Source organism: Electrophorus electricus, chromosome 4, assembly GCF_041902795.1.
Source record: "Electrophorus electricus isolate QZ-2024a chromosome 4, ASM4190279v1, whole genome shotgun sequence".
NCBI lineage: Eukaryota > Metazoa > Chordata > Actinopteri > Gymnotiformes > Gymnotidae > Electrophorus > Electrophorus electricus.
The window spans coordinates 27,776,438-27,803,001 of NC_137500.1; the positions used below are offsets into that span (position 1 = coordinate 27,776,438).

Genomic DNA, 26,564 nt, shown 5'->3' on the forward strand with positions numbered 1-26,564 from the left:
GGCAAGGCCGCTGCCATGTTCCACGAGTGGGACCAGCTGGTTGTCAGGCTGGACGTGTGGCACTTCCTGCGACGGTTCGCGGCGGGTGTCACCACGGACAGTCACCAGCTGTACAGCCTCTTCACGGGCCGCCTCTCCTTCTGCGTCTTCGAGTGGGACGCCGAGGATGTGGCCCGTCTACAGGAGGCCAGGCAGCCGGAGCTCGGGGAGGCACCGCGGTCCAGAGGCCGCTTGACTGACGCCGGGTATTCCGGCAGACCCACGGCCAAGGAGCTGGCTCGGCACTGTCGGCGCCACACGCGTGGGGCCCAGGAGACCGAGCTGCTCGTCCAGGAGCTGCTGGAAGACTACATGGATGTGACGGACACCATGGGCATCAGCCTTCTGGACCGCGAGAAGATGGAGGACATCTGGCAGACCCAGAGGCGCCACCTCCACTGCATTCTGGACCCTCCTGGTGTTCAGCTGTACAGGAGGGTGGGGCAGGTGACCGGGGGAGGGGTCGTCCTGCCTGTGTATCGCTGCGCACGCGGTTCCACGTCCCTGGAGTTGTTCCACCTGCACCTGAACCGCTTCGTACCTGGTAAGTTCCTCTCTTGCGCTCGCTCTCTGTATGCATGTCAGCACTGTTTACTAAAAGCCTCCTTTCCTCGACTGCTGCAGGTACAAGTGCGAGTGCCCTGCACTTCCAAGCGTACCTGCTTGAAGGGATGGTGAGGTGGAACGAGGACCGTGCGGCAGCGGCAGTGGAGGGAAGCGATCCTACTCAGGTTTGCTACAGCGGCCAGTTGCAGCACTGCGCCAACCAGCTGAGCCAGCAACTCCTTGGGCTCCAGCTGGCTGAGGATTACACTAGGCCTGGAGAGTATACAGGTAATCCCCCCCCCCCCACCTCTCATATTCTCGCTCTCACTCACACACACACACACTTAACCCTTTTTTCCCTTTGTGATGTATTAAACACTTGTATAGGTGAGCTCATCGGGGTGGAATATCTGTACTCTCAGACCGGCGTAGTGCTGCAGGAAGACCTCGGCAGGGATCCAGACGTTCCAGATGGGATCAGCGATGAGGACCTTCCAGAGCTGGAGGACGAGGGCTTCGAGGACGTGGACGTGGGATTCGATGAGTTTGCGGACCCCACTTGCTCCGAGCACAGTCTCGAACCACTGCCACCTCTCCATCGCGCAGCGGTGGAACCTCGTACTCCAGCTGCCTCGTCGCGGACCCGGCCGGACCCGGCCGAGTCCTCGGCGTCCGGGATGACCAAGGAGACTGTCCCTGACTGCCAGGTTGCTACCCAGACTCAGGCTTTGTGTGGGGATGAGGAGGATGTAAGTACACTGTAGTTCTTTCTGTTCACTTTGTATTTACATGTACAGCGCAACACAAGTCCTAAGCACTCCAAAAAAAGGTGTTCAACCATATGAGAGCAGTAAACGTTTGTGTGCTTCAGTCCAAAAGTGTATGTTTCTTTCCTTTATTTCTAGGAGAGCCTGGGACCTGATGGTGTTCCAGGCTACCATCACGTAGTAAACCTGGCCGACAGTCTGGTGGACCTGCGTCACCAGGCCTTTGTGACACAGCAGAGGGTAGACAGCATCGTCGCTCTCTGGGACAAACTGCCAGAGAGTGACAAGGGCGGCGTTGCCTACCCACCACGTCACAGAGACCGACTTATCAAGGGACGGTTTAAAAGCAGCTACTCTAAGACCTCTGTTGTAGCTGGAACAGAGAGTCGAGCGGTAAGCGCACTCTCCATAAACCAATGAGTTTCCTTAGCTGTGTGAATAATTGATTCTGTCGGTCTGTGTGTGCTTTTGTATCTTCACAGCTGCTTCCTTGGACAAGGCAGCGGGCCTACTCAGTGGCCCAGCGTCAGCTGCCTGGTGGAGGCCGTGTGCCTGGCGCTTTGTCAGACCGTCGCTGGCGTCAGGATGAACAGGTGGGCTGCCGTCATGAGGGACGTAGTCCTTGGCAGCCACGGCCTCATGACCCGGACCCGTATTCAACTTTTTGAGTTGAATCAGCGGACACTGACCCAGTGGTGAGTTTAGGGGGTTTTATATTGACCTCATTGGCACTGTGGACTAGACAAGGCTGAGTACTAATAGGCTGTGCTGCTGTTTTTGTTACAGGTGCAACGCCAAGAAGAAAAAGCAGGAACAGGATGTTCTGCACCTGAGCAGTGGCCAGTCCAGCACTCCCATGGTGGCCCTGGAACCTCTCCCTCCCGCGCTGAGTAAGCTCCCGGAGCGTCCGACTCATGGGCACCCTGCCTTTGACTTTAACATACAGGAGGATGCGTCTGGGCAGGCTTCTCAGCGCGTCCGAGGCCAACCTCCTCTTCCTCCTGGTGAGACCCCGACGAGCTCCGGTCTGGAAGGCGACGCTGCTTCTGCCACCGTCGCCACTCCTGCTGCCCCTGCCAGGCCCAAAGTGCCCCAGATTATGGCGTGGCATTGGAAGAAAAAGGCAGAGGCCGAGGCTGCCGCTGCTGCCGCCGCCACTGCGGATGGACAGGCCGTCCCCACGAAGCGATGCAAGCACGAACACTATGCCTGCAAGCAGTGTGGCCAACCTAGAATTAAAGAGTTTGGCCATAGCAGGTTTCGTGGGGTGCACTTCTGCGCTGCGGCAGCGGGGAAGACCGTGGAGCAGTGGATGGAAGAGATGAAGAGAGGAGATGCTGGACAGGGTCAGTGATCTGCTGACCACCCCACTCACCCCATTGTTTATACTTGTACATAGTTTTATATGTATTCCTGCTTTAATTATTTATTCTGTGTGTATATTTATTCCTATTTTAATTATTTATTCTGTGTGTTGTTCATAATCATTTGTACTTCACAAAGTGAACGATTTATTGTGCATTCTGTTGCTCATTAACGAAGTGAATGGACACCGATTGAAACTACTTTAAGAAAGTGAATAACTTTTTGGTAATGAGACACAATCTCACAAATGATGCACTTGCTTTGATTGATATTATTTATTTCATGAACAATAAACAACTATTCAAACAGTTCGGTTTCTTGTGTAGATATGATTCGGTTCAAATAACTTTATTGAACTTTATTAATCTTATTCTTACATATAGAAGATATTGAAAAGCCAGTCTAACAGCATGAAACACAGCTACTTGACATGCATGCTCAACTGCACATGGCTACTTAATATGCGAAACAACAGCCGGCCCTCTGTTGCCATAGTCCCGCCTCCTTGCCAGAGAGGTCACAGAGGTCACCTGGCCAGGAATTTGGACAGATTCTGGGTTCTGGGTGAACCGTGGGTCCGGGAAGGCCAGGGACGGCACGGATGGGGTCAGGCGCCTCCGGAAGGGCCAAGGGGAGGGCCGAAGCGGCTCTGGAGGGGCCCTGGACTGGCCACAGAGAAGATTGGCCCCCAACCTGCGAAAAGGGGCCATGCTAATCTTCTCTGTATCGATCCAATTTTAGTATATGTGCTGCCGTAACGAGCACAAGTAAGGAAATGGGCTCGTCCGGGATGATCATTGCTGGTTGAAATCTTTACCACATATCCTGCTTGGATGACTTGAAAAATAGTCAGTTCTGTGCACGGTTGTTTTATACGTCAATGTTTTATACATTTGTGGTTGTTCTGGGCATTACGTAAATTGCTGAGTTCGTGGTCCAACTCCGGTCCCACGGACGAGAAGCTGCTGGAGCACTCTGATCATTTGTTTGGATGGAGCAAGTCCCTCCTGGTGCGTCTACAACCCGAGACCCTTGTCCAGCATAGGGTTTTATATACATCAGTGCTTGAAAGACAGGGGACTCGCATGGCTGTGGGCCTGGACGAGGACACATGGTCCCGAGCACAACCGAAAGGATTAGACAACCGGCTGCAGGATCTGAATTGGCAGTGCATGCATGGCAGGCTGCCAGTCAGGGATGTTCTGTACAGGCACAGGCTCACTAGACACCCGCGTTGCCCACAGCCCGACTGCGCTGGGGAAGAAACCCTCAGGCATGTTTTCTGGGATTATGGGTATGCGCGGGAGGTCTGGAGTAAGGTAGTCGGCCTGTGCGGGGCATTGGACCAGCAGTTTACTTTGACTTATGAGAAGGTCATACGGGGGTGGCCCCAGGATACCAGGCCTTCCTTCGCATCCCGGATATGGGAGCTGGTCAGCATCGCCAAAAAACAGCTTTGGAATGCGAGGACCAGTCTCATCCAAAAAGGCGTGCACCTGGATACCTGGGGATTCTATAAGAAAGTCTTTGCGGACTTGAAATTCAGGATAGAGCATGATGTCATTCGGTGGGGCTACCACGTGGCGAAGGAGAGGTGGAAGGGCCTCTTCGAGCTGTAGGGCACCCGAGGTTTTTAGGGTTTTAGTTGAAAAAGGTTTTAAAATTTAGCTGAGACTCTGCTTCATCCGGTGGTTCCCACGAACCACCACTTATTATTGTTTCATCCACTATGATAGAGCCACATAATGAAACATTGTTTTAAGGGAAAGTTGTAGGTCCAGTTTTTACTAATAAGTGTTTGATTTATGTATTTTATATTTTAAACTAACATTATTAACACTTTTTTATCATGGGTTTTTATTGTTTTATTACTGCATGGTCCTTTTAATTAACAATGGATTTACTGTTTAAACTTAGGCTCTGTTTTAACTCTATCATGGTGGTAATATCTTAGTATTTTAGTGTTTTAGTAGTATTTTATATTTTGTCTTTTATGGAGAGACCGTTTTAATGTCTTAATGTTGTGTTGTTCGTTTGCCCAGGTGCAGTGGGCCAAGAGTGATCTTTTAATGGACATTTTATCACAGACACTTTTTACAGACTTTAAAATACCCCATGTAATTGTTACAAGGGGATACCATGATATTTTATTTGTCCTGGATTTTTAATGAATTTTTATGAATGATGTTCAAGTTCAAGTTCGGTTTATTCCTCACATACATAGTCATACACAGTATAACGCGCAGTGAAATGGTGGAGAGTGCTCTGTCCAAACTGAGAAAGAGAAACAGGGGTGCATGATGTTGTATTTTATGTCAGATTTATGAATAAATAAATCGCAAAAAAATAAAAATAAAATTGAGGCATGATCAAAGTATGAATCGCTTTTCAGCCTATTGGCTAAAGTCAAGTGTAGTATCATTTTTGATACTGTAATTTTGATTTTTTTGGAGAGATTTTATTGCATGATTTTAATTGTTCTTATCCTTTGTGTTTTAGGCCCAGCTCGTCCGGACCAGAAGCAGCAGCCCCTGCAGCACCTACAACACCTCGGTGGTGTCGCTGGGCTGGAGGCCCTTCGGAGTATCTCTGGTCTGGACCTTGCAGTTGGAGGAGAGCAGATGGCGGATGGTGGACTCCCGATGGTAGACTTAGGAGCCCTGAGCTGGCCGTTGGGGCCTCAGCGGAGGCCTCGGAGCCCGAGGGGACCACCTCAGCGGGACCTGGTTCGGGAGCCGGTGGTGGCGGCCTGCTCAATACGGCCAAGTTCCGCTGGGGGAACCTGAAGGATGGGACCCTCTTTACGGTAGAGGGTCCCGTTCATGTGGGAAGTCCTTTTTGGGTCTCTGGGGCTGACGCCGGGAGACCTCAATTGTGCCTAGTGGAATGGGCCCCTGGGGTTCTATGACATCATGCTTTCCTCCACGGAGATCTACCATCGGGTCCTGGAGTGGAGGGTGGAGCTCCATCGCCACCCCGTGGGCAAAAACTACATGGTGGAACCTCTGTGGGATGGGAACTAGCGAATGGTGACCACCCACATGTTTAATCCCAATGTGCCCACGGATCTTATCAGCAGGTTTCTCCAGCAGTTTGACGCAGTATATCCAGGGGAGAGGATGGTCCGCGACGAGCTGGGAATATGGAACGGGTGCCGCCAGTTTTAAAGGACTTTTAAGGAGGATGGCAAGGGGGGGGGTGGGCAGAGGCCTCCAAAGGTGCCAGCAGTGCCACGGCGAGGGACATCTTGCCTGCTCCTGACCAAACCAAGCAAGGACCTATGCTGCTGCAGTGGTTAGGGGCAGGAGCGGAGGAGCCGTGGCCTTTGAGGGAGTTTCAGAGAGCCTGTGGAAGAATGGGGAGACTGGGCCGATGATGCAGAAGGAGAAGGCAGCAACTGCTGGCGAGGAGGAGGCGATGGAGTCGTTCTCCTCCATGGTCCAGTCTTCTGCGCACCAGAGAAGCAGATCTTCGGAATCCGGGCAGTCCCAGACTACAGAGGAGGTGGCCCAGGCGGTGGTCCGCAAGGTGAGGACTGGCTGGAGAACCCCCGGGACCATCAGCGAGTTACCAAGGCAAGGATGGCAAGCTGGATGGAGGAGGTGGCACCCAGAGGCCCCCCCTTCCTCTCCCCCCAGGCATGACAGTACAGGGAGTTTCCCGTCTCTCTCACCTTTGGTCATCAACTTGGACACTATTGAGGATACTGGGGAGGAGGCTGTGAGGGAACCCGGCAGGAGAACTGAGGTTTTTTTTAAATAACACGGGTTTCCGCAAGTTTATAGGCCTGGGGGAGAAATTGGAGGGAGGTTTTAATAATCTTAAATGATTTTATTTGGTGTTTTACATGCTTTTAAAATCCCGCAGTTATTTGATTATTGGATGAATGTTTTAGCCAAATTGGGAGGGGTGTATTTTTATTTTAATATTTCAGTGTTTTAGTATGTTTTCAAAGTTTGAAAGACAGTTGCTTTATGTGGTTTATGTGATGTATGTGTTTGATAAAGTTTTATTGTATGGAATTTTATTGGAAAAAAATTTTTTTTGTTAGTCTCTTGGAGACTTGTCAAGTTGTGATAGTCATTGTTTTTATTGGTTTGTTTCTTGTTATGGCCACCTGTATATCTGCATTCTGTGTTCCAGGTTTTGCCTCTTCCTCTCTGGTGTCCCCATCCTGATCCACACCAGGTTTTCCAGTAAGCAGAGGAACAAAATAAAAGGAAGAGGAAGCGACAAAAGCTTTGGCTTGAGGACTCATTGGAGTTGTTGATTTTGACTTGTTGCATTTTGAGTTTGTTAGACTTTAGATTTGCCCCTTGATTTACAGTTTGTTTTTGGTTGATTGCTGGATAATATATGGTTCTTGTATCTTGTATGTATTGTCCTGTATATAGTTTCACACTGTTGGTAGGGAGTGGCTGCCATTTTGTTTGGGTGTGGGTTTATCTTTGTTCTAACAGTGTAGTCAGTGTAAGTTTCTTTTTGTTAGCTTAGTCAGTTGTTGTTTTGTTTCTAGTGTGGTTTTGATTGTTGTGTTGGCCTTGGTCACTCCTGACTCGATTGCGCCAGTTTATTGACTTTAAACACCAAAACTTGTAAATACACTAGATCTTTGCTGTCAGCTTTGTCTGGTTATTCATCCCATTACTCATTTCTACTGTTGTACTACTCAAAACCCCATGTTACGGCCTCCCAGCCTAGACAGGGTCGTAACATAATTCGGGGCTCATCCTTTGTTCTTTTTTCTTTGCCCCTTTTGTGTGTTTTGGTGGGGTTTTTTTCTGTGTTGGTTGGTGGTTTTCTCTTGTGGGTGAGGTGGCTGTGTGTGTTGTGTGCAGTTTGGGTTTTTCCATGGTGTGTTGGGAGCATTTTTGTTAGGATGGCAAGTTTTGATTTATTCTTTGTCCTACCCTGGAGCAGTTTGACATGTGTAGAAAGGCAGACCTGTTAATACTAGCGGATTTCTTTGATGTTGTGGTGACCCGTTCATCCACAAAACTGGAAATCAAGGAAGTCTTAGAGGCCTGCTTGGTACAAGAGGGAATTTTGCCAGAACGAGGTGTTCCTGTTGGTGTTGTGGTGAACCTGACACAGGGCATGTCAATAGTGGAAACCAGAGATGACTCTCTGGTCAGCTCAGGCATAGAGCCTCAGGTCATCCAGTTTTCTGGTGGTGACCCAATGCTGGCTTTGAAACTAAAGGAAGCGTAGCTGGAAATCAAGAGGCAGGAGTGTGAGACAGAGCTACTGAGGGTGCAAGCCTTACAGCTTGAGGTTGAAAAGGCAGATAAGGAGGCAGTGATCCAGAGGCAGAGCATGGGTCCAGAGGGTCCTATTCCTCGTCCCCGGAAGTTCTACTCCCCTATGCCAGATGGCTTGGCTAACGGCAGTACCCCGGTACCAAAACCACGCCTGCCAAGATTTCCCACTACTTCTGTATCCGCTACACCGGTGGCACATGGATTTTTATGTCAGCCGGAAGATAGGTTTGGTACCAGCGTTTTGGGATGATGAGGTAGACGCATTTTTCTATGTTTGAACGTAATGCCACAGCATTAAATTGGCCTATGGATCTTTGGCCACTCATGCTCCAGTGCAAGTTAGTGGGAAAAGCGCAAGAGGTTTGCTCATCGTTAACTTTAGAGCAGAGCTTTAACTATGATGTTGTGAAGGCCGCAATACTGTGTGCTCATGAATTGGTGCCAGAAGCCTATAGGCAGAATTTCTAGCATTTGATAAAATCCCCCAACCAGACACAGAGTTTGCAAGGGAGAAAACTTGTTTATTTGAGAAGTGGTGTAGTGCAAGTAGTGTGAAAACATTTAACCAGCTAAAAGAACTGATGTTACTTGAAGAGTTTAAAAATCGTCTCCCAGAAACAATTGTTGTTGTTTACTTGAATGAGCAGAACGCGAGCACAGTGACGTCTGCTGCTACTATGGTGGATGCATTTGTTCTAACTCACAAAACTGAGTTTGCTCTGCGTACCTATGCAACTACAAATTTGCCTAGTCCTAGTCCCTGCAAAACCCTGAAACCACCACAAACACCTGTTTCCTCTCTCACAGTGGAAACAAGGGAGTGTTTCTATTGTCATGAAAAAGGGCACATCATTGCATCTTGTCTGGCCCTACAGCACAAAGCAACAAGCAGTTAAGAAAATAAATGCGATGAATGTTCTACCCTCAGATACAATTGAATGTGTAGAACCTGCTTTTCAGCCCTTTATTTTCCAAGGTTCTGTCTCTCTCACTGATGATGATGATGATGAGGGGCAATGGCCAATCACAGGATTAAGGGATACTGGTGCTGCTGTATCCCTGATATTGGGAAATGTGTTGCCATTGTTGTCGTCAGACACATACAGAGGTAATGATGTGTTGGTGCAGGCTGTAGGACTAAGTATTATGAGGCTCCCTGTACATAGTCTGTGCCTACGCTCAAGTGTGTATTCAGGGCCAGCTAAAGTGGCAGTACAATCTGAACTGCCCGTCCGTGGTGTATCATTCATTTTAGGTAATGACATAGCTGGTGGTATGGTGTTCTCTGTGCCTGAGGTAATAGAGAATCCTGTGGAGATTAGTGAGTCTGCACAAGAGGCATTAGGCACATTTCCTTCTTGTGTTTTGACCCATGCTCAGGCACGTGGTGTGGTTCCCCTGAAAGGAACATTCATGTCTGATGTGCCAGTAGGTGGTGATGCACCTGTGTTTGCAGCGGCTAAAGAAAAAGTTGGGCCGATTGTTCCTGATCCTGAGATGCCAGATCTCATGTCACAAAAGGAGCTGGCTGTGGCTCAGAGAGCAGACAGCACCCTTTTACGTCGCTTCACCCTCACAGATAAACAAGGAGAAAAAGCTACAGGATATATGAGTATTACCTTAAAAACGAAGTGTTAATGCAAAAATGGTCTTCAACTGACCCTAGTGAAGAGTGGAACACAGTGACGCAAATAGTGGTACCAGCTAAATATTGTGCCCATATTTTGTTTTTAGCACATGATCACCCCTTGTCAGGTCATTTGGGTGTGCGAAAGACCACACCGCGGATTTGGAGACATTTCTTTTGGCTGTCAATCCGAAACGACGTAATGAATTACTGTCGGTCTTGTAATACATGCCAACTGGTTGGTAAACCAAACCAGGTTATTCCCCCTGCACCTTTGGTTCCAATTCCTGTGGTGGGCAAACCCTTTGAATGAGTTCTCATAGATTGTGTAGGTCCCCTGCCAAAGACACGGGCAGGACATCGTTATTTGTTGACGTTAATGTGCACCATCACTAGGTACCCAGAAGTGAGCCCCCTTCGTTCACTTAAATCTAAAGCTGTGATTAAAGCATTGATTAAGTTCTGTACTACCTTTGGCCTACCTAAATGTATCCAATCTGACAGAGGGACTAATTTAATCTCAAACCTATTCACCCAACCAACATGTGAGTTAAATATCCAACACCACTTCTCCAGTGCATATCACCCTGAGTCTCAGGGTGCATTGGAAAGGTTTTCATCAGACTTTCAAAAATATGCTGAGGTTGTACTGTGCTGAGTATGATAAAGATTGGGATGAAGGTGTTCCTCTGCTCCTTTTTGCTATCCATGACACAGTTCAAGAGCCTTTGGGGTTCAGCCCTAATGCATTACTTTTTGGACGCACAATGTGTGGTCCATTGACGGTTTTAAATGTCCAGTGGTTGTCACCCAGTCCCCAAAATAGTGTCCTCCTTTATGATTTTGCTGCCAAATGACATAATCGATTGCACTTTGTTCTACAACTAGCTAAACACAACCTTAATGATTCTCAGGCAGCTATGAAAGCAATTTATGACTGAAAAGCTGTTGGTCGTTCATTTGAGGTTGGTGACAAGGTATTAGCCCTTTTGCCTATGTCAGGAGCTTCCTTAAGTGCACGCTTTGCAGGTCCCTATGTGATACAGAAAAGATTGTCCCCCACTCAATTATGTTTTGGCTACCCCTGATCGTAGACGAAAGACACGTATGTGTCATATCAATTTGCTAAAGCGCTATTTGGATCGAGATGTGGTTTCCTCATCATCATCAATCCCTCATACCCTGGCTACGGTTACGGTTGCTGCTGAGTATTCCCCTGAACAAGACGGGTTACACCTGGCTCGCAGCTGTCTACCATGTGCACATGTACCCAATTCAGAAGCCCTACAATGTCTCCCAGAGAAGCTGTCAGACTTGTCACCCTCAGCTAGGAATGACCTCCTTCCTCTGATTGAGAGATACCCATCACTATTTTCTGATACCTTTTTGTGTACTCCTGTTGTTCAGCATGATATAGATGTAGGCTCACACCCTCTGATTAAACAATATCCCTATTGGGTAAACCCCCTGTAAACATGCTTTGTTGGAACAGGAAACAACATATCTGCTTGATAATAGTTTAGCCATCCATAGTAATATCCCTTGTTGTTCCCCCTGTCTTCTGGTTCCGAAACCTGAAGGAACCTTTCGCTTTTGCACAGATTATCGTAAAGTGAATGATATTACAGTACAGGATTCATTCCCCATGCCTCGTATGGAGGACTGTGTTGAAAGAATAGGATCTGCTAATTTCATGAGTAAGCTCGACCTCCTAAAGGGTTATTGGCAAGTGCTGCTTAGTCCTCATGCCTCAGACATTTCAACGTTTGCCACCCCTGATAAATTCCTGCAGTACACGGTTATGCCTTTTGGTCTCAAAAATGCACCTTCAACCATTCAGCGACTTATGAATATTGTGTTAGGTGATGTCCCGAATTGTGAAGCCTACCTGGATGATGTAGTTGTTTATATGCATACGTGGAATCAACACCTGCAAACATTAGAAATGCTTTTTGAAAAGTTGCAGGATGCTTCGCTTGTTTTGAATCTAGACAAATGCGGTTTCTACTGTTGTACTACTCAAAACCTCATGTTACGGCCTCCCAGCCTAGACAGGGTCGTAACACTTGCTTGGAAGGTCATAGCATTATTGCCGATTGTTCTTTTATTGTATTGCATTGTGTTTTTAGTGCATCCTTGCGTTTTTCTTTGAGGTGAGATTTTGCCTGTGCTTTTATAATTCAGTGTCCAATATGTCTGTTGCAATTTGGCACACTGTGTATGGAAGTGTACAATCCCATTAGATGTATATCTTGTAATGAAAGTTTGTCATTGGACATATTCACATATATGGGAAAGGGTGGAGTTAAAAGTTGTGCTGCAGCCAGCCACTAGATGTCATCAGGCATATAGCTAATGGCCTCACTTTTCAATCTCTGTCATCCAGTCCACTATATAGTCTATATACAGTCTATGGAATGATTTCACATAGTGATGGTAGAGACATGCAACAAAACAAAAAATCTGGGTGCTATGGTAACTGAGACACCAGAGTGGAGAACCATTATACCATTACATTATCACCTAGGATCAGTGTAGTGAACACAATTAACTTGCCATTTAGTATCAATGCAGTCATGAGCTTTCTTTCCAAATGTTCTTATATAAATATTTCATGTTTATAGTTTTAACCATATTGAATTCAATTTGTATAAAGTTTTCTTTTTTTACTCTTTTTCTGTGTTTTTTGAGTAGACTGAAACTAACAGTAATCGTCATATTTTAGTCTCTTTCTATTTACAATAAATTAAACTTCTATTGAACACCCAGTGTTCTTGTTGCTTACCGATGGTCCTGATTTGGGTGAGATTTCCACAGTGGCAGAGTCTGAGTTTCCCTTGCTTAGCCTACACGGGCACAACTGGCCACTTATATGTATGTATCTTCTGTTTCTTTACTGCCAAGTTCTGCCAGGTAGCTTATGAAAGTAGTATGGTTGGTAAGTACACACTTTAAAAGCTTCCTTACTAAATTACCATTAGGGATAGTTAATACATTTTAAGGGGTTGATACAAAGAGGCATAAGTCCAGCACAACTAGTGGAATTAGTCCAATTCACATGATTTACATAATTCATAATCAGTGTTCATAATCAGTTTAGGAATTTATTTATGCTCAGTTGTTTGAGTTTATGTTCAGTTGATTAAGCAGGTTTTTACAATGCTCTAGTGACAGCTTTTCTAACTGAATACATGCATGTTAAAGTTATGTTACATTCATTTACATGTATCTTTTATTACATGTGAACTGATGATGTCTTCAAGGCAGCAAATGTACAACTTTGCACAATCATGGACAAAAAGGTGTTTTTTATTTTAAATTTAAAAATGTAATCTGATGAATGCAAAGTCATGCAAAAACTATACATTGGTTATGTAAAAACTACATATCATATTACTTTTAAAGATTTCAAAGTCATAGAATTTATCCTATTACAGATGGCTACATTTTAAATCTTTATGTGAAGTATGTTATGTATAAGTGTGGGTGTGTGGGTATAGTTATGGTTGATCAGACGAATTGTTACTTGCCTGCAAGAAAAAAAAATCGTTCTTAGTAGATTATATACTACACAGAACCATAATTAGCATGGCAAAAATCTATAAATATTACCTGCCTTTTTAATGTATAGTTTTACAATACCAAAATAATTATGAGTTAATTTGGTTACCTGCAAGCAAAACATTGTCCTTAAAGTATCCTGGATTGGAAACATTTCCAGGTGGCTTATACTGACCAACTACAAAGACAGTGTTTTCATCAGTGGCTAAGCCAACCCCGACTTCTTGACTTGATTTCCATACAACCTGGGTGAAGTGTCCTGCAAATTATATTGTGTTAGTTTTCTGCACATTAAGATGTCTTTAATACATTCTGCACTTTCACTGAATTATCATCTTTAAACTGAGATATTGTTTGTGAAGAAGGGATAATGAAACATAAACTCCTTTAGGTTGAATAGCATAATCTATTCAGTGACGATTACTAAAATCAATTCTACCTGTGTTTGGCTGAAATCCTGGTTTGCTGAAGTTGTAGTCTTTAATCTCACTGTACCACTTATCCACAGGCTCGTTTCCTAATGTGAGAACCCCCCCCCCCCCCAAAAAAAAGAAAGAAAATGCAGCAAAATGAAAGGTTGTTCAGAAGCAGTCATGCAGAAGAGGTTATTGACTTATAACTGAAGTAAAAAATGCAATGATGTTTGTGAGGAAGGTTTTGCTGGTTTGTTACAGCTCTCACAGTATATCCTTCAACTTGTGGTCCAAAGCCCCAACACACCCTGTCATAACTATCCCAGGCATGTGTGTCCCAGCCTGTCAATACTATAATTACCATCCACTGAAGTTCTTGAGGAAAACCTTTTTCATAATGTACTTCTATTAAAGGAATGTTCCAGTGGGTTTGGTTTAAGAAGTACAGAGTGCACAGCACAAAACTCCTCCCATAGACTTACAAAGCATAATTCCAAGAATGTAAAATACGTTTAGAATCTCTAATATACGACCAACACAGCAATTTACGTTGAGACCTGATGAAGAAAAGGGTTTGGATACATTTTATATTATATAGGTATTATTTTACTGAACTTGTTTAAATGTTGAAGTTGCTGATGTGTTTCTGCATGTTATTTCTTTATAATTTGTGCAATCCTGGAATTATGCCCTATGGAAGTCTATGGGAGGTCATTTATTAACTAGAACCATTTTAAACTACCATGAATGCTGAATACATTTATTTAGGTTTAAAGATGGAGAATTCCTTTAATGTTTATTTACTAAGAGGTCAATATACAATCAAGCAATTAATATGTACACTTCTATTGGTGATGTTCATTACGCTGCATGTAATGTAGTGCTTTAAAGTCTAGACCTACCTGTGCATTTCTTTGGAGTGGAGCTCCAGGCGTAGAAGAGATTTTCTCCATTGTCAGTGTTACTGTGCTGCAAGGCTTTAGTAGACAGTAAGTGATCAGCCCAAGCCTGGGCTGAGACACACAGCTCCTGATTCAAGGTCAAAGCTGGAGCTCCATGTTTCTTCCTGTACTCATTATGGATGGCAAGGAATTTATTCTTAAAGGCCTCATCTGTTTGGAGAGAAATAAATGCCATCAGTCTTGAATAACAAATGTTTCAGAAAGTCTTGAATGTTAACTATAAAAAATAAAGAGCACAATTGACTTAGCAAAAATTACTATGACAGTATATTAACCTGCCATGACTGTCAGTTCAGTGATGCTGCAAAAAAAAGAGATATAAACAAATAACATTGATCAATTTTTTCTCTTCATTAATGCATTCAGTTACATATGACACTGAAAGAAGATCAATATTATTGATAGTATGGCAACTTACCGTCTCTCCGGTCTTAGGCTTGCCTACTACTGCTGGCTTTAAGGATCAGCACGGCATATATATATATATATATATATATATATATACCATATATGTTTCCACCTCTCCTCATAGGCTTTTAAAGGTGGAGACTTTGATGGTCCTGGTTTAGATTGGATCTTAAAACTGGTCCCTCCAGTTCAAGGTCATCAACAGATCTTCTTTCATAAGATATAATGATGTCTGTTTTAATTGAGACATAGAGAAAATCATCCATTTCATATGACTGAAAGTATAAAAGAATATAGTTTTTTCTTTGTTGTGTTATATTGACAATTAGATTCAGACTACTTATTTAGCGTTGTCTGAGAATATACTCCTCTCTTGCTAGTATGACATATCTCACAACTTCTGCTATTAAGTAGTGTTAATTCTTAATATTTTGTATTATATATTTTTACACAAATGATATATTACACATATATTAATAAAACTCAATAAAAGTACAATTAAGGAAAATAATTTCAAATAGTATCTTTTAGCCATGTTCAAATAGGCATAATAATTATTATTATTATTTAAATCACTAATGCTACATATTGGCTACCTGCCAGAAATCCTATATGGAGGTTATGTAGGAATCAGATCTCATTACAGTTTTTTGAGACTCACAATAACTTCTCAAAAAGAAGTTATTTTTGAGAGGAAAAAAAACAACCAAGCAATTAAAAATGTTCTATTAGTACTGATGGGGCTGGTGTTAAATTAATATTGGTCTTCCAAGTTCTTGAGTTTCTTTGCTCTGCTTCAAATCTGAACATGGTCGATGCATGCTTTTGCCATTTTCATTTTTCCCCGTTTTCCACATTTTTAAAGTTTACTTGTGCTGACTACAACAAAATACATTTTCCTAATAATTACACTAATATGTACAATTGGCAAGTTTTCAGTACCCTATTTGTAAAAAGGTCAGCATTCACCATTTGTAAATAGAATATTCTCCATCATTTCATTATTAGTTTGCTCTTATGTCCTTTTCCTGACATGTGAAATACGCTTGTATTATGAATTGAAGCTCATTGGCATTTGTAGCTCATTGTCATGACATTACAAAGGTTTGTTTCTCCAGGATTTGGCATTAATCCTGGGCATTAACTCTTTGTGCGTCACTGAGGTTTGTGATTTTTGGTTGACAACAACAGAGCAAAACACTAACGGTCTGCTGGTGCCTGAGGAGAAATTTACCACACGAGGTAGATAGCCTTAGCAGGACTACCTCCATAGTTTTCACCAGAGACAGCAATTCAGAATATCAACAATTCATAATTCTTGTTGAAAATGTCACTGACATATCATCTAAGGACCAAAGTAGTATCATCCTTGTACTAACCAAATTATATGTACATTTTGTAACTAGCAATGTATAAGTATAAGCGAACATTCCAGGAACCCTTAAAAGCAGTACTGAAATATTTACAACAGACCTTTATAGAACCTGCAAACATCTATACAAATTAGCAGGCAATATGTCTTAGATTAAATAGGATTCCTAGTCTGGTATACTTGTTGTGAGTATATGGTAGGAGTAACTGTCACACTGTCACAGAAATGCTGATGAATGGAATATGCAATTGGTGGTGACTGGGTGTTTTAATTGTCAAACCAGTCACTTTATGAGCCAGTCTGTGGTGGTAGTAGTAAAACTTAGACCAACTGTGAAGGCATGTGGTTCTTATTGGAGTCCCATATTGTTATTTTCTTACTCACATGGGAGTGTGTCTTCAGGTTCACAGTCAAAGATGAATCTGGTCCTACCTCAGATTAAACAAAGAACCTCATATTTCATGCATGTCAGTGCTTTCTGCTGTGTCTTAAGTAGGTTGGTGTGTTGAAATGTCCTTTGTGTTGGTAGTCAGCTGATGGAAAACACACTTCAATGACAGACCATGTAAAATGGTCAGACATTTGTGATCCCAAGAATTAGTGGTTGTGCAAGTAGAACATATCTTCAGACAAACAGCTAAGATAGACTTAATGATGCAATCAACAACACAGTAGGCAATGGTCCAGCTTTACTTTTCTTAAAACAGTTTTTTCCTATGCAAAATGCAATATGCAATATACATGTGGTTTCTAATGAAGAACCACTTAACACAAATTTTTCATTTTTCTGGCAGTTGTATATTATTGTGTTCAGACAGAACTAAATGTATTTATAGTTATTCTGCTTCCCTGGTTCATTGACCCCAGTCTCATAAAGGCCATGGCAGATGACCTGTGTGGTAGCTAATATAAACAATATGGAGGGCCACAGCGTAATAAAGCTTCATGACATCTGGTGAGTTTAACAAGGGCCATTCACTGTGAACCTTTCTTCCCATGAGATTATGAACAGTCTGTGAGCATGTTTCTTTGGTATAAAGCTGGAGGAGGAGGTGAGATAAATATGTTCCTTTCAAATTCACAGATAGAATTCTAGAAAATAGATAAATTAGATACAAACATTTTTTTAAGGATTAAGATTTTTTTTTTTTCAAAAGTAAACCTTCAATGTAAACATAAATGAATGTAGGTATAAACCCTTATAAAATGCAAGCCTGAGGCGAAAGCGGACAGAAAAAACTCCCTTGGCAGAATATGCCAAGAATCTTGGGAGTCCAAGACTCACCCAGACCGTCTCCTCCCTGGGTGACACTGGGTAGCAGTGGGTATTTGTTCATAAACAAATAAATCATAACAGAGAGAGACATGTAGTCACTCCATATAATATGATGGTCCAGTTATACTAAATTATAATAATATGTGGAGTCCAGATGGTTTGCTAATTTACAAGCAAATACCATTGACAATAGTGGATGTTATGTGAGGTAGAGCAGGTCCAGGATGAAGGATGACAGCAATCACCCAGACCCAGAATAAGGAGCAAAACAAGAAATGCCAGGTAGGTCCAGAAAGGCGGAACCAGAGCGAGGCACCATTCAAGAATCCTGTACTGGCATGACTTCAGACGGGTTCATAGAGAGTAGAGCAGGAATGTGGACTTTCAAACGTTTGTAGGGTGTTTGTTCAATTACGGATCAATATAAGTAATACTAATCACCTGGACATGCAAAGTATAATGCAAAATTATACATAATTACAACCTATTACAATAATCCAGCTTTTATATGCATGTTGATGTTTTATATGTTTATATTTATTCATATGAGCTATATTAATAAATACCTAATCTTGATCTTTTTATGATCCATCTGTTCCATCCTTTTGTGCACTAAAAATGCATATATAAAATAAATATTAATATGAATCATAAATGATAGATTATACATATATTTGAGCAGATAATTTTTATTCCACCATTGCTCTGTAACTCATAAACCAATTCTGGAGGATTAATGGAGGATTCTGGGATATATTACGAACTGCCTGGTGATTTGACTAAAGTCAAGTGAGGTCCTCTGAAAATGTTATATAAATATTAGTGGCCAACCCTGACTTTTATTGTGTCACATGGCACTTAATTGGTCTGCTGAAAGACAGACAAAAATATTTGGGGTGGCCTAAGAAAGCCATCATCATTATGTTACATAACACATACAGGGCTAAGGCAAAGTTTGTTGCCTGAGACATTTTATGTTCAATGACCAAAGCAAAGAAACATAGCAAGTGCTTCCAAATACATTAAGAAATAGAAATTCTATGAAGTGTTATGATTTTGTTTTTTTAAATTTGTGGTTTCTAGTCTCTGTTTTCCTTCAAATGCTTTTCTGGCTTCCACCCCACACCCCCAGTGTAATCTATATAATCTCATGTGGGTGTACCTTAACCCTGTCATAATAAGCATGCATTGTGCAATTTCATCACAGTGCTGCCCAAAACACAGAATACTGTTCCCAGCCTATAGACAGAACAAAACAAAAGTGCTAAACCATCTGCTGTTATAATAAACGTGTTTCATCACAATGGGATAGATTAAACTGAGCTTCCACTATTTTCAATGAATGAATGATATTAAAAGAGAGATTTGAAACATAATTTAGAGTATCACATCAATTAACCAAGGGTTTTAGAGAGTTACAACACAACATGTTGACTGATGTTTTGATAAACACTAATGCCTGTCATTTAGAAAGAAGCTTTGCTACATATTTATATGTTATGTTATTAAGAGATATGATGATAAACCTCATCTAAATGATATAGGGAGAATTAAGAATATCAAATTTAACTAAACACACTGGAGCGTCTGTTCAAAACAACTCAGAGGCTTGAGGCATCTTTGGCAATTGTTCGCATTTTTGGAATTTCCATCTTTAGAAATTGTCAAGATTTGTCTTTTCTCACTATGGACAATCCGGAAATACTGTGAAATAGCCCATAACAAAGCAGTGAATGGCAGCTTTATGAACTGACGCTTTAACTGCACAGCTACCGGGATTGGCCATGTTTACCTGTGTAGGTTTCTGTTTCTTTCCACTGTGCAAAGTTGCTTTCACTGAGCAGCTGCTTTTGTAATGCTCCACTTCTGAGACACTTATCTGTTCCTGACGGTGTCCCTTAAAACATCACCAAATTCAGAATGCTCTGACAGCTTCTTAAAACTGCCATGAAATATCACAATATCTCCTTCCTCCTGATTCCTTCTGTGTAACCGGACTATTGCCAGCATTTATGGTGAAAATAATGGGAGACAATATCACCATCTGCATACATTGTTCCATCAGGCTGTGCAGCAGGCTGAAGGTTTTAGGTCTCATAACACTGAGGAAAGTCAACAGTCTTATGTTTCAGTGCTATATGTCTAGATACTCAAATCTTTTATTTGCAGCTGTTGTCATGTCCTGTTATATTATTGTCATGTCCTGTTGCCATTTCCTGTTATATTATTGTCATGTCCTGTTGTCATGTCCTGTTATATTATTGTCATGTCCTGTTGTCAGGTCCTGTTATATTATTGTCATGTCCTGTTGCCATGTCCTGTTACATTATTGTCATGTCCTGTTGTCATGTCCTGTTATATTATTGTCATATCCTGTTGTCATGTCCTGTTATATTATTGTCATGTCCTGTTGTCATGTCCTGTTATATTATTGTCATGTCCTGTTGTCATGTCCTGTTATATTATTGTCATGTTAAATGTCATGGGAAATCTTTTTAGTGATTGCATTGCTTGTGTTCTACTGCTCCTCTCCCTGTGTACAAGGACATCACTGTCAGCCATACTCCACTGTTCAACACACTTGTCACTGGGACCAGTGAAGCCAGCCATTTTTAACACCAGCGCTGCACTTCAGACACTCAGATTGCAAAGTCCAAAAGTTCACAACTGCACTTCTTTTACACTGTTGCCCAAGTCCACCGACTGCATTCCAATACTGACAATACATAAATGTTTATTGGCATTTACTGGCAAATCCTGGCTATATCATAGCAGGAAAAAAAAACAACATATCTGAAAATTATTTTCCTCTCTGCAGTTACAGTAATACTGAAGAGTCAAAATACATCACAAAAATAAATGTTTGGGATTATAGTGCTAATATTAGCTGTTAGTTTTTGTCACTTTTTATGCATAACAGTATGTCATATGATGGCAGAAACCACATACGTCTACTTGAGGTTGTTCAAAGCTTAAAGATAATCCATTTTGAAATTCTTGCTAATTTTTACAATTTTTTTTATTTAGAAATTTTTGCTAATCAGACTCCATCGTTTCCCTTCAATCCCACCCCCTCCATGCACAGCCTTTTACACACCTTAAATCAGTCTTGCTAGTGAATAAGGTGACTTGGCTTTGGAAAGGCTTTGAGCTGGGACAGAAGTAGAGCTACACCTTATTTATCACCTTACCGGTGCTCAAGAGTGCGTTATATATATATATATATAAAAGAAACGAAACGAAACGAAACGAAACGAAATCTGGTGCATAGAACAAGACACAACAGCTGCTTATTAGTCAAAACTATAATCACCATACTGATTAACACTTACTGATTACAACACTGAAAATGTTTGAAAATGACCAGTAAGATAAGATTTTTAATGTTTTTTTAATATATTATATACTATGTTTATATATATATATATATATATATATATATATATATGCGCTCTGGACATAATTGCAGACTGCCATCACATGCACCATGCTGCAAAAAAAATGCAGAGCGCTTTTTGTACATCTACACACAGATCCTCAGTGGTCTCCAGATCAGGTAAAGAACTGTGCACATATACACATCTAATGCATTACTCATTAACATTTTTAGAATGACACATGAACACTACTATTGTCCTACAAGTGAAGTCATGTTTTTAGCTTTGTTGAGTGATGTACCTGAAGAAAGTGTGTCAGTACATCCCTGTTTGTGTACCATCGCTCTCTCTCTCTGCATATGCCATGAGTGTCATGACAAAAGGAATGATGCCTGCATATAACACCTTCAGCTAAGAGGACAGTGAGCCCTACGGGGACCCACTTGAGGAGCTCTTTAGACAGCACACCGTGAACGGGAAGTCACAACAGGGGATTACATCTCTGCATTAGTACCTTATCAAGAAAGGTAGTATGTTCTTCTCAGTACCAAGCGTTGAGTACATTATAGTTATAAAACATTCCAAAAATGCTGTCAGTTTAAATTAAATAATAAACAGAGTGATGCTATGAATCTTGGTAACTTGTCATTACATTAAGTACATTAAGTGCTTGAGCAGTTTATCATTACCGTATAACACAACATGACTTCAGTTCAGAACTGTGTCTCTGTCAAAAAAGAGCTACCTGTCAAAGAAAGTTTTCCTTCTATTGTAAATTAAGTTTATTTGACAAAATTCTTAGAGTGGTCAAATCATGTACAAGATTGCTGTGTTGTGGCCTGTGTTTACACCAGTCAGGTAACTGATGAAAAGTGCTTGTGTGCCCAGAGTGCTTCACACTTATAGCTGTCAGTGGAATCAATCTAGATGTTAATCACTATAGCATCCTATTAGGTATAATCAAACAACTAACATGATATGCAAATTGTAGATAAAAATACTGGAGGAGATTCTAACATGGAGGGAACTTATAAAACTGACATGTCATAGTTGCCAAAAAAATTGCTGTAAAAAGGACAAAGAGTGACAAAAAAATATACCTCTGTCATTAAATCTATTCATATATACTTCTATAGGAATGATACGTTTTTATTATAGGTTTCAGTGGATCCTTTAATAAATGCATATTCAATAAATCCATCAATATTGTGTTCAGTAAATAACAATAAATATCAATAATAATATCAATAAACCCTTCAATGACTTATTTATGATTTTAAAAAAGTATTTGTTATTATTTATAAATGGATTTGGAAATATACATTTGGATTTATTGTAGGATTTATCTTATTAGACTTGTTATATAATAACAGATTTATTGACATTTTTTTCTAAAATTTTTTTATTGTTTATATTATTATTAACTTTTCTTTTTATGGATGATCAGAGTCCTTATTTGGGCATTTTGACTCAGAGACATTTTACCTCCACATTTCAATCACTGTCATTCTGTCCCTTCATTGTTGGATCAACATGATTTTTTGAATGGCCCTTATCATGGAAAATAATTTCCCTCATCCTGCAGTCCTTATGGAATCTAAGATGCAGATAACTATTTCTTAGATGTAACGATAACTCATTTACATATCTTTGTCTATTCAGCCTACAGCAGTTTAGCCCTGCCCCCTCAGGTGCGTTCCAGCCATTCTCAGGTGTGTTCCTGTAAAAATTAATGACTGTTTTTGGTATGGAAAGCCATGGAAACCTAAGTAGACATCTTGGAAAAATGTCATAATAAAATAAAAATGTAAAATTCAGATTTATTCACAAAGTGATTTACCAGGCACATGTAATAGTTTGAATAGTAATGGCATAAGCAATTGTAACATTGGGAGTTACCAGATACAGCTGTTGAATTATTATTATAATTAATCATACTGCAGTAGGATAAATTCAAATTTTTTCTGTAAATTGTAGTATATTGTAAATCCATAACTTGGTAGGTGTAGTTATGGCTGATCAGGCTCTTTATTTGTCTGCAGAATAAAGAAAAACATATTAGAATATTAGAAATTTGGTTAATTTAACTGTTACATACCACATCGAAGCAATGAACACTAAAATTACAAATGTGTACGACAATAACAAAAAAAAAAATCAGGCCGTTTCTTTTGGTTACCTGCAGGCAATACATTGTCTTCGTAGTATCCTGCATTAGTTATATTGCTAGGCGGCTTGTACTGACCAACCACAAAGACAGTGTTTCCATCAGTGGCTATGCCAACCCTGACTTCTTGACTTGATTTCCATAAAATCTGGGTGAAGTGTCCTGCAAATGTTTTGTGCATAGCAAAAGGTTTTTAAAAACCTGAAAAAACTAAGATATTTTTTACAGAAGGAGGACAAATAACATCATGTTAAATTAAATTAAATTTTCTTTCACTTGTGCAGTGTAGTCATTCCTATAGTGAGTTGTAAAATCCGCACCTGCTTTGGGCTGAAATCCAGGTTTACTGAAGTCATAGCCTTTAATCTCAATGTACCACTTATCCACAGGTTCATTTCCTATTGCATGTATTAAAAAGAAATTTTAAAGCATGAGAAAATGCTGTTTGCTCATGATACTGAATGGTCAGTAATGTATTGTTGAAAAATGTCAGGATTGGCCCCTCCTAGTGTCCTGTCTCCATGGTTACACTGTCTCATGTCTTTGTTTTGCTTTACTCTCCTGTTTTGGTTCAGTTCTCTAATTTGGTTTTCTCCACCCCTCATGAGTTTCACCTGTGTCTTGTTTAGCCCTCATTAGCACATGGATTTATTCCTATGTTCCTCCATCTGGTCGCTGTTGTCCTAGCTCTATTTGTTTTGCACAGCCTGTTCTTTGGACTAGTCTGTTTTCTGTTCTTTATTTTAGTTTGCTTGTTTGTTGTTTTTGTGTTTTACTTTCTGATTCATCATGTATACTGGATTTCTTTGTGTTGGTAAATTGATTCTGGACTGTGACTATGACCATGATGTGGGATTTGCCCTTAAGAAATCTCGCTCTGCTCACCCTTTGCGTCCCCCTCCCGTTCACTCTGCATTAAAAAAGCAAAAGATGTAGAGAAAAATCATAGTTGTACAGAAGAGAGCTTTCTGATCTAAACATACAGTAATGTTTGCGAGGAAGGATTGGCTGGCTTGTTCCAGTGTCTTAACAATGATATTTTCAGCATGTGGTCAAAAGCATGAAAATTATAAAACATTGTCAATGAAAGATTAAACATTATTTCACACACTTCCTTAGTGATGTTTGTTGTTCAGCATGTAATGTAGTGCTTTAAAATCTAGACCTACCTGTGCATTTCTTCGGAGTGGAGCTCCGGGCGTAGAAAAGGTTTTCTCCATTGTTAGTGTTACTGTGCTGCAAGGCTTTAGACACACAGCTGAGACACACAGCTCCTGATTCAGGGTCAAAGCCGGAGCTCCATGTTTTTTCCTGTACTCGTTATGGCTGGCAAGGAATTTATTCTTAAAGGCCTCATCTGTTTGGAGAGAAATAAGCTTGAGTAACAAAATAAATCTCAAGATTCATGCCAGTATAAAAAAGGGAACACTCTGTTTAACAAGAATGCAACTTGACCCCCCCATAACATCCATTATTCTTCATAGATAATATAAGAATAAAGTCGAAGAATGAGGCAAATCAATATCACAGTTCACTTACCTGATGTTATGCTGCAAAAAGTGAGGTATAAACAGATTATTTATTGGTAAACGGATTAGTTTTTTTTGTTTGTTTTTTTTGCTCTTCATTAATACATTCAGTTGATTATTACAAGCCGTATAGCACCTTACCTCGTCTCTTCTCGTAGCCTTGACTCTGGACCCCTGCAGTCTTTTCTTTTAACACACCTTCTGTTGGCTTGACATTACAGCACAGTGTGTTTATATATATATATATATTTGCCAACTTTCTTCCTATGAGCTTAAAGGTGGAGCCTGATATTCTCCAGCCTCCTGAGTAGAACATATCTTAAAACTGGTTCCTCTAGTCAACTATTCTTTCCTTACAAAAGATAAGACACAAGTATGCCAATGTAAGAGATAAAGATTCTGACTCCTTTGACGTAATTCACCAGGAAACAGAGAACAATGTGCCATTAGCTGTGTTGTTGGTCGACCAAGTATTCTGAGAATTCCATCCTCTCTTCCCATTGTGTAATGTTCCATACCTTGTGTTGTTAAGTGGTATTAGTTCCTAACATTACATTTAATTTCTGTTTAACATTTTAAAGATCAAATTCCCAAACTTCCGTTAATTGTAGTCACACGTGCAAATATAATAAAAGTGACCAAAAACTCTCAGCACTCTTTTTGTCTATTTTGCTGAAATAATGAAAAAATTCTAATATGTTGCTTGCCCAAGAACCCCAAATGTAATTGATCAACCAAAAGAGATATTTGGTGTCCTTCAGTTTTTTAATAAGAAAACATGGAAAGCTTATACACACCAATCAGTGTCATAACACACTTTAAAATGGAATAAAAACAAGTGCATAATTTGAGTCTTATGGCAGCTAATACTACTGTGTTGAGTTCTACACCCTCATAAACCACATACGCAAGCCCACAGTGTTCTTTTTTCTGAATCTTTCTGCTAATTCTAACTAACAAGTGTCCAGCGAAAGCCCTGCACCAGTGTCTTTCTCATTTCCAGCCTTGATGTTGTCCGTTTGTGAGAATTTTGAAGGGTACAATAGCTGAGTGCTCAGACATCTTTTCCTCCATCTTTCTGTTTAACCTCAGCAGATAAGCTCCCAGTGCAAGGCCCACTCTTCCACATCTTTCTCATGTCCTGCCATTTTTCGTCCTTTCATTCACTGCAAAATGCAGATGTCCATGCACCACTTCTGAGTACACATGGTGATGTAATGTATAAAAGGTTCCGCACAAAGCATGTACGCTGTGAAGGAAATTAGGAACTTACAGAGAGAACTGCAATATGCAGTGCCAGAAAATGTTGATCAGCTACCACAAAGTCAGAGTGGGCTGGCGTACATTTCCAGGATCTGACTGTACTAGTGCTGTGTGGTATGGAGTCTATACTTGTATACTGGCATTGGCTTAACAGAGTTGTTTTTTAACTTTAAAGTTTTCATTAATGGTATCTGGAGTAACATGACCCACACATTCACATTTACACAGAAGGAACAAAAGTAAAATTCCCACGAAGCTGAACTTGTTACATCGTAAACAGAGCCCTCCATTAGATGAAGGCTGATTGCATGGCTGGCTGGACAAGAGCGTTCCATAACTCTGCTTCAGGTTTCAAACATATTTGGTGCCTCCTTGTAAATGAAGGAGTAAACAAGGCCTTGCTCATGCTTCAAGAATTTACAGATGCACATTCCAGAGAGCAGAATGCTGGTGGTTTTCCAGAGAAGCACATTCCAGGGTGCAGAATGTTTTATCTCGAGATAATGCTCATGCTCATCGATGATGTTCGGAAGATAGTGCCAGAAGCAGAACGCGTACCTCACTGTAAGGAACAACACTCAGGAGTGCCGTGGATGCCGACCCTGATTTCCAATAAGACCTGGCATCATTT

The 26,564-nt window shown here is 41.2% G+C and overlaps 2 protein-coding genes and 1 pseudogene across 3 annotated transcripts; 1 reads left to right on the forward strand and 2 right to left on the reverse strand.

Annotated features, from left to right (window-relative positions):
• Positions 1 to 15: 15 nt before the first annotated feature.
• Positions 16 to 2,277, forward strand: LOC118242582 (uncharacterized). The gene is made up of 6 exons (XM_035534388.2): positions 16 to 583; positions 664 to 873; positions 973 to 1,334; positions 1,491 to 1,745; positions 1,835 to 2,047; positions 2,139 to 2,277. The coding sequence occupies exons 1-5, from the start codon at positions 16 to 18 to the stop codon at positions 2,018 to 2,020; spliced, it is 1,581 nt and encodes a 526-aa protein (XP_035390281.2). The 3' UTR covers positions 2,021 to 2,047; positions 2,139 to 2,277.
• A 1,141-nt stretch (positions 2,278 to 3,418) lies between these two features.
• On the reverse strand, positions 3,419 to 3,482 carry LOC113592130 (U6 spliceosomal RNA; annotated as a pseudogene).
• A 19,294-nt stretch (positions 3,483 to 22,776) lies between these two features.
• LOC113592127 (Golgi-associated plant pathogenesis-related protein 1-like) lies at positions 22,777 to 25,001 on the reverse strand. Of its 2 annotated transcripts, none has more exons than XM_081713038.1 (6): positions 24,812 to 25,001; positions 24,311 to 24,498; positions 24,027 to 24,051; positions 23,462 to 23,539; positions 23,154 to 23,303; positions 22,777 to 23,010 (listed from the first exon to the last, which is right to left on the reverse strand). In XM_081713038.1, the coding sequence occupies exons 1-6, from the start codon at positions 24,984 to 24,986 to the stop codon at positions 23,003 to 23,005; spliced, it is 624 nt and encodes a 207-aa protein (XP_081569164.1). In that variant the 5' UTR covers positions 24,987 to 25,001; the 3' UTR covers positions 22,777 to 23,002. The 2 variants fall into 2 exon arrangements, with proteins under 2 accessions (XP_081569164.1, XP_081569165.1); XM_081713039.1 differs by lacking the exon at positions 24,812 to 25,001 and adding an exon at positions 24,681 to 24,757.
• Between the last annotated feature and the right edge of the window lie 1,563 nt (positions 25,002 to 26,564).